This window comes from Cervus elaphus, chromosome 21 (assembly GCF_910594005.1).
Source record: "Cervus elaphus chromosome 21, mCerEla1.1, whole genome shotgun sequence".
NCBI classification, from domain to species: Eukaryota; Metazoa; Chordata; class Mammalia; order Artiodactyla; family Cervidae; genus Cervus; species Cervus elaphus.
Window position 1 is genome coordinate 35517912 of NC_057835.1, and position 12642 is coordinate 35530553.

Genomic DNA, 12642 nt, shown 5'->3' on the forward strand with positions numbered 1-12642 from the left:
GAACTCAATTATGTCATACATGTATGTATATACTTACATATATATAAAATGTTTTCAATATCACTGGGTGATTAAATTGTTTAAATTGTTGATTTTTTATTCTTTGAGTTTTTTGCATTATGTTAATTTTGTCAGTAAAAATGTATCCCTTTTATAAGTTAAAAAAAATTGTTTTGGCAAATGAACAATGAGTGTTAACCACAGTAGAAGAAATTAAGATTGACATGAATAAGAAGATTCTTGCAGTGAACTGATTTCCCAGGGAAGGTCCTGAATCTTTTTAATCTTTGGAGTCACAAAAGCCAGAAAGGTCAGGAATCCAGATTATTGTATAGTTTCTTTTTGTCTATGATTTTTTTAAAAAAAGATTCATGTTGTGATCACAAGATTTCTCTAAGTGGTACCACAGAATACTACATTTTTTCTTATTTTAAGTTTTTAAGACTGCTTTGGTTTTGCTGTGGAGTTTTTTTTTTTTTTTAATAAAAATAGAATAGAGGAATAAAATCAATTTTGGTAACTGAAGAACCGACCGACGTGTGAAATCTAAATTCTCGACCAAATGAAAATTCTGCTTTGTGCCTCCTGCGTGTTATAATTCTGAAAGATAGATTACCCCTCCTTCAATTGCCGTAGTTTAAAAACAATGCTGTTGTTGTTGTTGTTGAGTCCCTAAGTCATGTCTGAACTCTGACCCCATGGACTTCAGCACTCCAGACCTCCCTGTCCTTCACTATCTCCCAGAGTTTGCTCAGACTCATGTCCATTGTATTGGTAATGCCATCCAACCATCTCATCCTTCGTCACCCTCTTCTCCTGCCCTCAATCTTTCCCAGCATCAGGGTCTATTCCAGTGAGTCAGCTCTTTGCATCAGGTGGCCAGAGTATTGGAGTTTCAGCTTCAGCATCAGTGCTTCCAGTGGATATTCAGGGTTGATTTCCTTTAGGACTGACTGATTTGATCTCCTTGCAGTCCAAGGGACTCTCAGCACCACAATTTGAAAACATCAGTTCTTTGGTGCTCAGCCTTCTTTATGGTCCAACTCTCACATTCATACATGACTACTGGAAAAATCATAGCTTGGAGTACACACCTTTGTCAGCAAAGTGATGTCTCTGCATTTTAATAAACTGTCTAGATTTGTCATAGCTCTTCTTCCAAGGAGCAAGTATGTTTGAATTTCGTGGCTGCAGTCACCATTCACAGTGATTTTGGAGTCCCAGAATATAAAATCTATCACTGTTTTCACTTTTTCCCCTTCTAATTTCCATGAAGTGATGGGACTAGATGCCGTGATCTTAGTTTTTTGAATGTTGAGGTTTAAGCCAGATTTCTTACTCTCCTCTCTCACTCTCATCAAGAGGCTCTTTAGTTCCTTTTCACTCTTTGTCATTGGAGTGGTATCACTTGCATATCTTGAGCTTGTTGACATTTCTCCCAGCAATCTTGGTTCCAGCCTGTGAGTCCTCCAGCCCAGCGTTTCTCATGATGTACTCTGCATATAAGTTAAATAAGCAGAGTGACAACATACAGCTTTGACGTACTCCTTTCCCAATTTGGGAAACAACCAGTCTTGTTTCATGTCCTGTTCTAACTGGTGCTTCTTGACCTGCCTTTTTTCAGGAGGCAGGTTAGGTGGTCTCGTTTTCCCATCCCTTTAAGAATTTTCCACAGTTTGTTGTGATCCACAGAGTCAAAGGCTTTAGCACAGTCAATGAAGCAGAAGTAGATGTTTTTCTGGAATTCCCTTGCTTTCTCTATGATCTAGTGAATGCTGGCAATTTAATCTCTGGTTCCTGTGCCTTTTCTAAATCCAGCTTGTACATCTGTAAGTTCTCAGTTCACAAAAAACAATGGCTATCTCAAACAGATACTTGGCAAGAATGCATTTAAGCCAAGAAAAATTTCAGCGGAGAGATCTTAGGAGTTATTAGAAGTGTTTTCATTTATGTGGTAGAGTCCATATAGGTGAACAGAATTTACAATGAAAAGAAATAAAAAAAAAAAGAAATTGAGCAAAAATATACCTTTGGAACTAGGCTAGAAGAATAGGTTAGCCTAAAATACGTGAAAAGGCATTACAGAGATCGGTAGATTTAGAACACAGAAAAGGCTACTGGTCTGGAATGTTCACTTTTTTAGCATTTAAGCAGACCATGCACTTGTTAAAGGACCTTCCTTTCATTTTCTTTCTTTCTCTGTTTTTAAAAATTTTGTCTTTGAAGTCATTCTTGAAATGACAGATGGCATTAATCATCTCTTCTAAAAAAGTGATTACATTTGAGACACACAGCCATAAATAGCTGAATATTTATACCTAGCAGCCAATATGCACAGGGAAAGAATTATTTTGCAAGTAGTCCCTATTTTATAATTGTGGCTAAAGCTAATTTAAAAAGAATCCCTAAATATATATGATTTCAGCGAGTACAATACTGCTTTTACAATGTAATTTAAAGAAAAGCTTTTGCAAACATTAGGTTTTAGTATTCACACAGCAGTAAAATATAAAAAGTGATTTGAAGAGGCGATAGCAGAAATTCTTCTGCCATGGAGGTCACAGCTAGGTAAAGAAGACTGGAAGGGAGTCTGTCTCATTAACAGTCTGTCAGTGATAAGGTTGTTTATTTAAAGGAGATGCAGAGGTTCCTCTGCACTCATAGAACTCCCATGAGGAATCATTAGTTGTTCTGAGGTTTCATCAGCTCAGGAGAGCAGCGCAGGAAATTCAGCCCCAGCTTGAGTAGAGATTACCATCTGGTAATTGAAAGTGGTGGTAAATGGAAGGGATTCCAAATAGAGTCTATTCCTGGGATGAAAGTTTATTTGAAGGGTTTTCATTTTGTGGGTACATGAGTCTTTGCTAGCAAATAAAAAAGAATAAAGTGGATGAATTTGAAAATTTCCTGGGAAATGTATTAGAATCAGCCCTCCTAACTGTGCATGCATGCTAAGTCACTTCAGTCGTGTCCAACTCTTTGCAACCTGATGGACTGCAGCTCACCAGGTTCCTCTGTCCGTGGGATTCTCCAGGCAAGAATACAGGAGTAGGTTCCCGTGCCCACCTCCACGGGAACTTCCCAACCCAGGGGTCGAACCCACATCTCTTGTGTCTCCTGCATTGGCAGGCAAGTTTCCTTACCACTAGCGCCACCTGGGAAGCCTTCCTAACTGTATGGTCCATAGTGGATGGTGCTAAGTAAATGCCTTGTTGTTGTTTAGTCGCTAAGTTGTGTCTGGCTCTTTTGTGACCCTGTGGACTGTAGCCTACCAGGCTCCTCTGTCCATGGGATTTCCCAGGCAAGAATACTGGAGCAGGTTGCCATTTCTTTCTTCCCAACCCAGGGATAGAACCTGCGTCTCCTGCATTGGCAGCTGGATTCTTTACCACTGAGCTACCTGGGAAGCACACAAGTATATGGTACCAAGGACAACATACTTAGAAGAAGAAGCAAATGTCCTGACTTGTTATTTTTCTTGTCTGCATGGATCCTTGGGCAGAGGAGGGCACTCTGATGTATGGGGCGCCCTGCAGAGATCAGACCAACTAGTAAATCAGGAATTCCAGAGTTGGAGGCAAGTAAGGTATGCTTTAGGGAACATCCATTGCTGAAAACCAGAGCTGCTTTAGAACAAGAAGCTAGGCAGCCAAAATGACAAAAAGACAGATTTCCAAGGTTAGGAACACAGAAACAGCCAGACAGAAAAGTCAACACAAAGCATCACCAGAACACTAGAAGATGGGGGTCACAGTGAAGCAATCTTCTAGAATTACTTCCTATAAGCCAGACAATGAATCCTGTTGGGATTCATGAGCCCTTGGATAAAGTAAGTGACTATAAACTGAGTGAAAATGGGAGTTCAAGGGGGATAGACACCCAGGGTGCCTGGCTTACTATCATGCAGTCTTGCAGTGCTTCTCAATGCTGGCTGCCCTTCAGTCATCTTGGGAACATTTTAGAAAACACCCGTGCTTGGTCACACACCAAACCAATGAAGTCAGAATCTCTGGGAGGTGGGGCTCACATGTCAGTATATTTCAGAAGCTCTCCAGGTGATTCTAATGTCCCTCAGGAGTGAGAAAGCACAGTGCAATGTGGATTATAAATCACTGTGCAATTATATAGACTTCTGGTGGTGCAGTGGTAAAGAAACTGCCTGCCTCCTTGTGGTTTTGATTGGCACTTCTCTAATGGTGAGCGACATTGCCCATCTTTTCACCATATGTAAAATAGATAGCCAGTGGGAGTTTGATTTATGACATAGAGCACCCAAAGCCATGGCTCTGTGACATCCTGGAGAGATGGGGTGAGGAGGAAGGTGGGAAGGAGGAGAGGACATATGTTTACTTATGGCCAATTCATGTTGATGTATGGCAAAAATGATCACAATATTGTAAAATAATTATCCTCCAATTAAAAAAGTCCCCCTGCCAATCCAAAGATGCAAGAGCTGAGGGTTCGATCCCTGGGTCTGGAAGATCCCCTGGAGGAGAAAATGGCAACCCACTCCAGTATTCTTGCCTGGAAACTTCCATGGACCGAGAAGCCTGGTGGGCTACAGTCCGTGGGGTTGCAAAGAGTCAGACATGATGGCACGCACACACATGCGGGTATCCAGTTCATCTTTGCTTAATTAGCTGAATCCATTTCACGGTGTTGACACTTCTAGATTCTGGGGAGCTGGGGCAATGAGAACTGAGCCTTTTTGCTTCTGCACTGTTAGATCATCAGGACTCGGGCTACACAGAGAGAATGTAATTTGGGTGGGACAGTTGTTATCAGCACAGGCCGAAGATGCCCTAGAGAGCTGACCACTGAGGGATGCCTTCTGACAGTCACAGCAGCTGGAGAGTAAGCCCTTCATTTTGGAAAGGGGATGTGAGTGGGTAGTTCTAGAACATCTGCCTCAGTTCACATCTTTCTTCTTCAGATCCATTCCTTTGTCCAGGGAGTGTGTCCTTCCTGACTGTGATGGGCCTCTGTTCCTGGGAGGACAATTTAGCAGCATGTTAATGGGACAAGCTGGGGGGCTTCCCAAGTGGCTCAGTAGTAAAGTATCCTGCCAATGCAGGAGACATGGGATCAATCCCTAGTTTGGGAAGAACCTTTGGAGGCAGGTTCTTGGATCCGTGTATTCTACCTCTTTGGGACATGACATCAGATGAAAGGGTTGTTTTTTTTGTTTTTTGTTTTTTGTTTTTTTTAAGGTATATATTGTGCCCAGCAATATAGCATCCCTTTCTTGTAAAGTGTTAAGTACCTACTGCCTGGGTCTTTGATAGTGATTTTCCTTAAACTAAATGGAATATTCGATGCTGGTTCTTTCTACACAAGCACATTCTTGGGGGTATTTGGTTTCTTCACTTCCTGTACAAAAAGCTAGCACCCAAAACTGTTGCTCCTAACTTTTACTTCTTTAAAAGGTATTACCTCAAAAAAAAAAAAAAAGATATTACCTCTCTGACCATAATTAAAATCACCCAGAAACTTGAGTGCTCTCTCTTTTTTAAATAAAAGGGAGCAGTCTGTTATAAACACTATCAGTTTCTAAGTTACACTTTTTCTTTCCTGGAAAACTCTTCTTAAGGTTCTTCAAAAGGTGCAGCCTTTAGTTTTCCATTGGGGTTTTGCAGAGTATGTATAACCAAAACATGTAATAGCTCTTTAGAAAGGAAGGAACAGTTCCCAGAACTGAAATTTCCTGAAAGTTAAGAGTGGGTCTTTATGAGCGTGAGCACCCACATCTCTTTACAAGGCAGCGCAGCCTTTGCCCGTGTTGGTCACAGTAACAGACAAAACTTGCCTTCTTTACGAACTGGGACCAGTTCTGAGGAATTCTGACCATTTCTGGCGATTTGTAACAGTCCATATGTAGTGTCTTTTTTAACCAATGCAATTCTTTTGTGCTATCAGAAGAGGGTGTTAGCTGAAACTATTCTTAAAATTGTTACTCAGAGGATCTATATTTTTTTCTGATCAATTCCTTTCTTGGAAAAGCCGTGAAATGTATTTTGAGTGAGTGGAAGAGAGGCTCATTTTCAGTCTTAGATAATTTAATCTATAATTTTCTCTAACATTTTTTTTTTTTACTGACTATACCTGCTTTTAAAATAATGTTTTGCTTCTAAATTCAAAAGTAGTAGAACTAAAACAAGCTAACAAACTCAAGTAGTGTTTTAAATATTAAATATTGCTTTCAGTTAAGTGCTCTTAAGTAAGTTAATGTTCATTCAATCAAATATGTTGGTACTATTTTAAAATATTTATTCCACCAAGTATGTCAGAACTATTCGACCAACTATGTCTGTACTAATTAGAGTTAATTGTCTAATTAAGAAATTAGACAAGGAAATGCTAAGGAAGGGTCAGACTTTGAAGTTTGGATTTTATTATATATTTAGCCTTTTTTTCTGCTGAGAATACAAATTTAGTTTGGTATATGTCATTTTATTTTCTTTTTTAAAAAAGATGACCAAGTTGTTCACCTAAAATAGGGAATGTTGTTCTCCTTCCTCTGCTTTGCCATGCAAAGTTTACTTTTTAAACATAAAACTCATTTCTTTGTTGTTGTTTATTTCCCTATATTGCTGAGACTCCTGGCAACATTGTTAAACTCTTTTCTTATTTTAAAATTTATATAATTGTGAATTTTAACTGTTGTGAATTTGAAAATTTCTTAAGAAATATAAGTCACATTTGTTTCTCTGTTTGTAACAAGCTTTTAGAGCAGGACTGGACATTCTGGACAAAGCTGAGTCATGAAGACTTTATAGAAACTAGATCCCAGAGGTTTTCTTGTTCCCTCCCACTGTCAATCCCCTGCCTCCACCCCATCACCCCTTTCTAAAGTCATCTTCCAATCTTCTTGGCCTTAAATCACAAACTGAAACATCCTTGCGTGGATCCTCCTCTTGGTTGGAAACAAACTTCCTGTTTGGCTAGGCTAACTCATCCATCATCACTACCTGTTCTGGAAATAGAAGGAGATCATGCTTCTGGGGCATTGGGCACCTAGTACATAAAATACATTCAGCAAGTGATGAGAATAGTCATGGGCACTCTTAATTACTATTACTTAATGTAATTGTTTCCCATGTACCGTTATTAGTAGGTGGTCGTATTTTCCATTTCACAAATAAGAAACCTGAGGCTCTTAGATAGTAATTAACATGTCCAAGGTCACACAGCTCCTAAGCAATGGAAGTTATGGTTTTACTTCAATGCAAGGGTTTTCACTATTAGCTTTATAACTCAGAAGAGGAATTCACAGTGAAGTATGACTATTGATAGGCTGAATCTTCCTGGAATAGTGGGCTTTCACAAATAACACTAATGGAAGGGAATGTCACATGTATTTGAGGACTGTTTTATCAGGGAGACCCCCTTGTATTTCTTGTGTGTATGCAGGCCCAGAATCTTACTGAACCAGTTGCAAATATTCTAATGAATGCAGAATTCATAAGGAATAAACAAATAAATAATTCTTGAAAGAAGCCCACAAATTCAATTTTCTGTACTGAAGTAAATGTTAGGAAGCTTTCTCTCTAACTTTCCACAAATGATTTGCTCAATTATAGACCAACAGTGCCATTTAAAAAAAAAATTAAATTTAGCAATACTCTAAAAATTTTGTCATTTCTTTAATGCCCTAAAAATCTGATTAGTTTAGAAAACAGCACAGCTAAAATGAGCAGTGCCTTTTCTGTCTTTGCCCCAAAGTGGTAATGTTTTTGTCAATTTGAGGAAACATTATTATTTAGTTTAGAGACTATGGCATTTAGCAGTTTTGAAAGATTATTTCTTTTATCCATTTTGAATTAATTTGCTGAAAATTGAGGCTCATTAGTGGTAACAAGTTCAAGGGGAAATAATTTGCATTTCCAAATTGGATCCATCACCATTCCTGTTGCTGGCAGCCTCTTGAAAGGGAATCTTGTATTTCTAGGCACTTTCCTGTGATTCATTTCCTCTCCAAAAGGTTAAAAATATCACTGTGTAAAGTCTAAAGGAAGAAGAAACACTTAACTAAAAATATTAGTTATGAAAGAAATCTATGTTAATCAAAGGCATTTTAAATTAATGGTAAGTTTTACATATATATAAATATGTTTTAGCTTATTTATTTATTTCCTTAAATGTTTCTCCATAAATGGTCCCGTTTTATTAGCATATAATTGCTTTACAATGTTGTGTTAGTCTCTGCTGTAAGGTGAAGTGAATTGGCTATGTGTATACATACATTCCCTCACTCTTGAGCCTTCTTCCCACCCTACATTCTACCCCTCAAGGTCATGACAGAGCTTATTTATTTTTAACTGAATTAACTGACCATTGAAGTAGAGGTAGTATTCTAAGAGTTCTCTTTATCTATACTTCTTGTTTCATAATTTAATTGCAACTGCAGGAGAATATTAATATACATGGAGACAAACAGATTCAAATTTTTTACTCTTATTATGTTAATACACATTTCTGATTCTCATACCTAGCTATATGTATGTGTATATATGGTGTGTGTTTATATGTATATATACATGTATGTGTTTATATGTATGTGTGTTGTGTTGTTTAGTCGTTTAGTCATGTCCAACTCTTTGGTGACCCCATGGTTGTAATCTGCCAAGCTCCTCCATCTGTGGGATATCCCAGGCAAGAATACTGGAGTGGGTTGCCATTTTCTCCCCCAGGGAATCTTTCCCACCCTGGGATCAAACCCATATCTCCTGCACTGGCAGGCAAATTCTTTGCCACTGAGCCATGAGGGAAGCAATGCATATATATATATACATATATATATATATATGAAGTTTGAGTATAAATAATATATATGTATAAATAATATATATGAAGTTTGAGTTCAGCTTCACAAAAACATGTACAAAACTTTTTTAAAAATAGAAGACAAAATTTTTTAAGTTCTTTTCTTTTCATCTATCTTGGCTGTGCTGGATCTTCATTGAGTGGGCTTCTCTAGCTGCAGCACTGAGGCTTAGTGTGGCATGTGGGATCTTAGTTCCCCAAACAGGGATTGAACCTGGGCCCCCTGCATTGAGAGCATGGAGTCTTCCTGACCGCTGGACCACCAGGGAAGTCCTGACAGTTTAAATTAGAAATTACCTTTGCCTGCTTACTAAAGATAATTGCCAAATATTTGAGCCCAAGGATGATTTTTATCTTTTTTTGGACTGGTTTAACCTTATTTCTTGTGTATGTGGTCATATTTGGTGCTATTCAATGCATTTACTAATAATAAGATGACACTAAATGTGGAGAAACTGAGTTATACAATCACATGAAGAGTACATTTACTTGTTTTCACAGCACTGGAGAGCATGGAAGGATATTATTATAGAGACAATGTTTCGGTGGAGGAATTTCAAGCTCAGATAAATGCAGCCTCCTTGGAAAAGGTCAAACAGTACAACCAGAAGCTCAGGTATGTCATTGTTCAGTTTTTTTTTTTAAAGTTTTCATATTGTAACAAGAGAGATGAATAGAACTTTTGCGATTATTCGTTAGATGATTAATCATGGTATTTCTTTTGATATAAAGTCCTATTGTTTAGGGTTTAATATTTCTGATATTCTAATGGGTTCTTTTTTTTGCAAATAAGTTAGAAAAAGTTTTAAAACTTTCATGCTATTGTCTTAATTTCTTAGGAAGATCAAGAGATTAAATATTTAGCAGACCATTATCAGGAGAATAAAACCATTGATCTTTTATAGCAGTGTTTCCTAGGAGATTCAGTGGATTAAAGGTAAAATAGTTTCCTTTATGTACCGTTAAACAACAAACAGCCAGTACCTTATACCAAGAGGTGAATATGTTTAACATAGAAGATAAAATAAAACAGGTACTGCTTGATATTGGAAAAAGTATCTACTTTCAAATATTTTCAAGTAGCATTGCATTTTATTGTTTTTCCTCTAAAAATCATCTTACTGGTATCATGATCAATGGCAGGAAAAAATGAACCACAATAAGTGAAAGGGAAATGTGTTATAATTCAGAAGCTTTAATCTTCAATTACTTATTAGCCTCCATCTCCCTTTTATAAATTACTCTGGTAATAGGTCATCTTTTAAAATTATTGACAGATTATGGCTTTTATTTTTAAAAGAAAAAAGATTTTGTTCTGCCTTAGGCCTTAGTAAATCAAAAATACTGTTGTTTTTCTTTTTTTTTTTTGGTTTTGTCCATAATATGGCCAAATCATGAAGATAAATTAATTCCTAAAATTCCTGGTGCAGGAAGGGGTTGGTTCTTGTGGTTACCACCAGTGGGCTGGCTTTGTTTCACTGTGAGTGCATCCTCACGCTAACCCTGCCTCACACAAACCTGTCCCTTTTCCATGTTCTTTACTCTCTACCATCATTTTATCATCTTTAGCCTCAAAGCCCCCAGTATTTTTTCAATTCTCATTTTCTTTTCCTCCTAAAATCTAGTTGAAGATCCTGATGATTCTCTTACACTGTCCTAATTTTATTACCTTGTCTAGATCATTATTTCTCAAAGACATCTAATAGACTTTCACAGGGGGAAAAAAAAGGTTATTCTTGAGTTCTTAAATACTGTGTGTTTGTGCTTAGTCATGTCTGACTCTTTGCAACCCCATGGACTGTAGCCTGCCTGGCTCCTCTGTCCATGGGATTCTCCAGGCAGAAATACTGGATATAAGAATAGGAGGTTGCCATGCCCTTTTCCAGGGAATCTTTCCCAACCCAGGGATTGAACCCGCGTCTCCTGAATTGCTGGTGATTCTTTACCATCTCAGCCATCAGGGAAGCTCAAATACTGTGTCTAGATTCCTGGGTCAGAAAGATCTGCTGGAGAAGGGATAGGCTACCCACTCCAGTATTCTTGGGCTTCCCTTGTGGCTCAGCTTGTAAAGAATCTGCCTGCAATACGGAAGACCTGGGTTCGATCTCTGGGTTGGGAAGATCCCCTGGAGAAGGGAAAGGCTACCCACCCCAGTATTCTGGCCTAGAGAATTCCATGGACTGTATAGTCCACAGGGTCGCAAGATTCAGACATGACTGAGTGACTTTCACCCTCACTAACTAAGCAATACTGACTTAAGAAGCTAAGTCACATCTTGTGAAGACCTCTCATTTGAGTACCATTAGCACAAAAGACGGAGAAGGCAATGGCACCCCACTCCAGTACTCTTGCCTGGAAAATCCCATGGACGGAGGAGCCTGGTAGGCTGTGGTCCATGGGGTCGCTAGGAGTCAGACATGACTGAACGACTTCACTTTCACTTTTCACTTTCATGCATTGGAGAAGGAAGTGGCAACCCACTCCAGTGTTCTTGCCTGGAGAATCCCAGGGACGGGGGAGCCTGATGGGCTGCCGCCTATGGGGTCGCACAGAGTCGGACACGACTGAAGTGACTTAGCAGCAGCAGCACAAAAGAGAATTTTTGCTTTCATATCTGATAAAATATAGGTTATCTTTCAAATAAGAATACAAAATTAAAGCATTTCTATGGAACCTGTGTGCCCTGAGACTACATCCCCTGAGTCCAGTTTGAGCAGACAAACTGGATCTTCCCGACCCAGGGATTGAACCCACGTCTCTTATGTCTCCTGCACTGGCAGGTGGATGCTTTACTACTAGCACCACCTCAGAAGCCTTCGAAGTCCCTTGGGAGATTCTAATATGTTGGTCGAATTGTAAACCAATTCTACAGATCGGGAAGTTGTCAAAGTATGACTGCCAGACCAGCATCCCAGTAGACCACTGCTGTAGCATCCTCACTCATTTCTGCTCTCTAAGGAGCTGCTGCCGCTGCTGCTGCTAAGTCGCTTCAGTCATGTCTGACTCTGTGCGACCCCATAGACGGCAGCCCACCAGGTTCCCCCGTCCCTGGGATTCTCCAGGCAAGAACACTGGAGTGGGTTGCCATTTCCTTCTCCAATGCATGAAAGTGAAAAGTGAAAGGGAAGTCACTCAGTCGTGTCTGACTCTTAGCGACCCCATGGACTGCAGCCTACCAGGCTCCTCCGTCCATGGGATTTTCCAGGCAAGAGTACTGGAGTGGGGTGCCATTGCCTTCTCTGCTCTAAGGAGCAGTGTTGTTCTAATCTGCTCAGAATTTTGCCCCCAGATAATAATTTTAACCCACATGTCTGACCATGTCACTCTTCTACTCGAAGCATTTGTTGATTTCTTATTGCTCTCCCCCCACCAAAAAGAGTCACAAACTCCCTTGCCAGGCAGTCAGCATCTTTCATGACTTAACCCAAGACTTTCTTTCTCTGCCTGTATGCCAGCCTGGCTGAGTTTTCCTCATTTCTAACCATACCCTTTATTTTCCTTCTCCCCTGAGTTTTCACACTTCACTTAGCTTCCGCTTCCTGTCTCCCCTGTCTATAAAGCTACTACTCATATGATTCAATGTCCAGCTCTAGGATCGTCTCCTTCATAAAACATTTTTCATTTGTTTTTGGGCTAGGATGAAGCCCTGGGCATTCGGTTTTTCAGAAGTCCCTTACGTACTGAGTCGCTTCAGTTGTGTCTGATTCTTTGCAACTCTATGGAATGTAGTCCACCAGGCTCCTCTGTCGATGGGTTTCTCCTGGCGAGAATACTGGAGTGGGTTGCCATTTCCTTCTCCAGGGGATCTTCCTGACCCAG

At 39.4% G+C, this 12642-nt stretch overlaps 1 protein-coding gene across 3 annotated transcripts in view; it reads left to right on the top strand.

Annotated features, from left to right (window-relative positions):
- PREX2 (phosphatidylinositol-3,4,5-trisphosphate dependent Rac exchange factor 2) overlaps positions 1–12642 on the top strand; it is a 291844-nt gene that overhangs the window by 213906 nt on the left and 65296 nt on the right. For all 3 annotated transcript variants that reach the window (XR_006336296.1, XM_043879148.1, XM_043879147.1), the window contains one exon: positions 9325–9439. Coding sequence is in view for 2 of the 3 variants with exons in the window: in XM_043879148.1 (XP_043735083.1) it covers positions 9325–9439 (115 nt within the window). In the remaining variant the exon portion in view is untranslated. The remainder of the gene's footprint in view (positions 1–9324; positions 9440–12642) is intronic.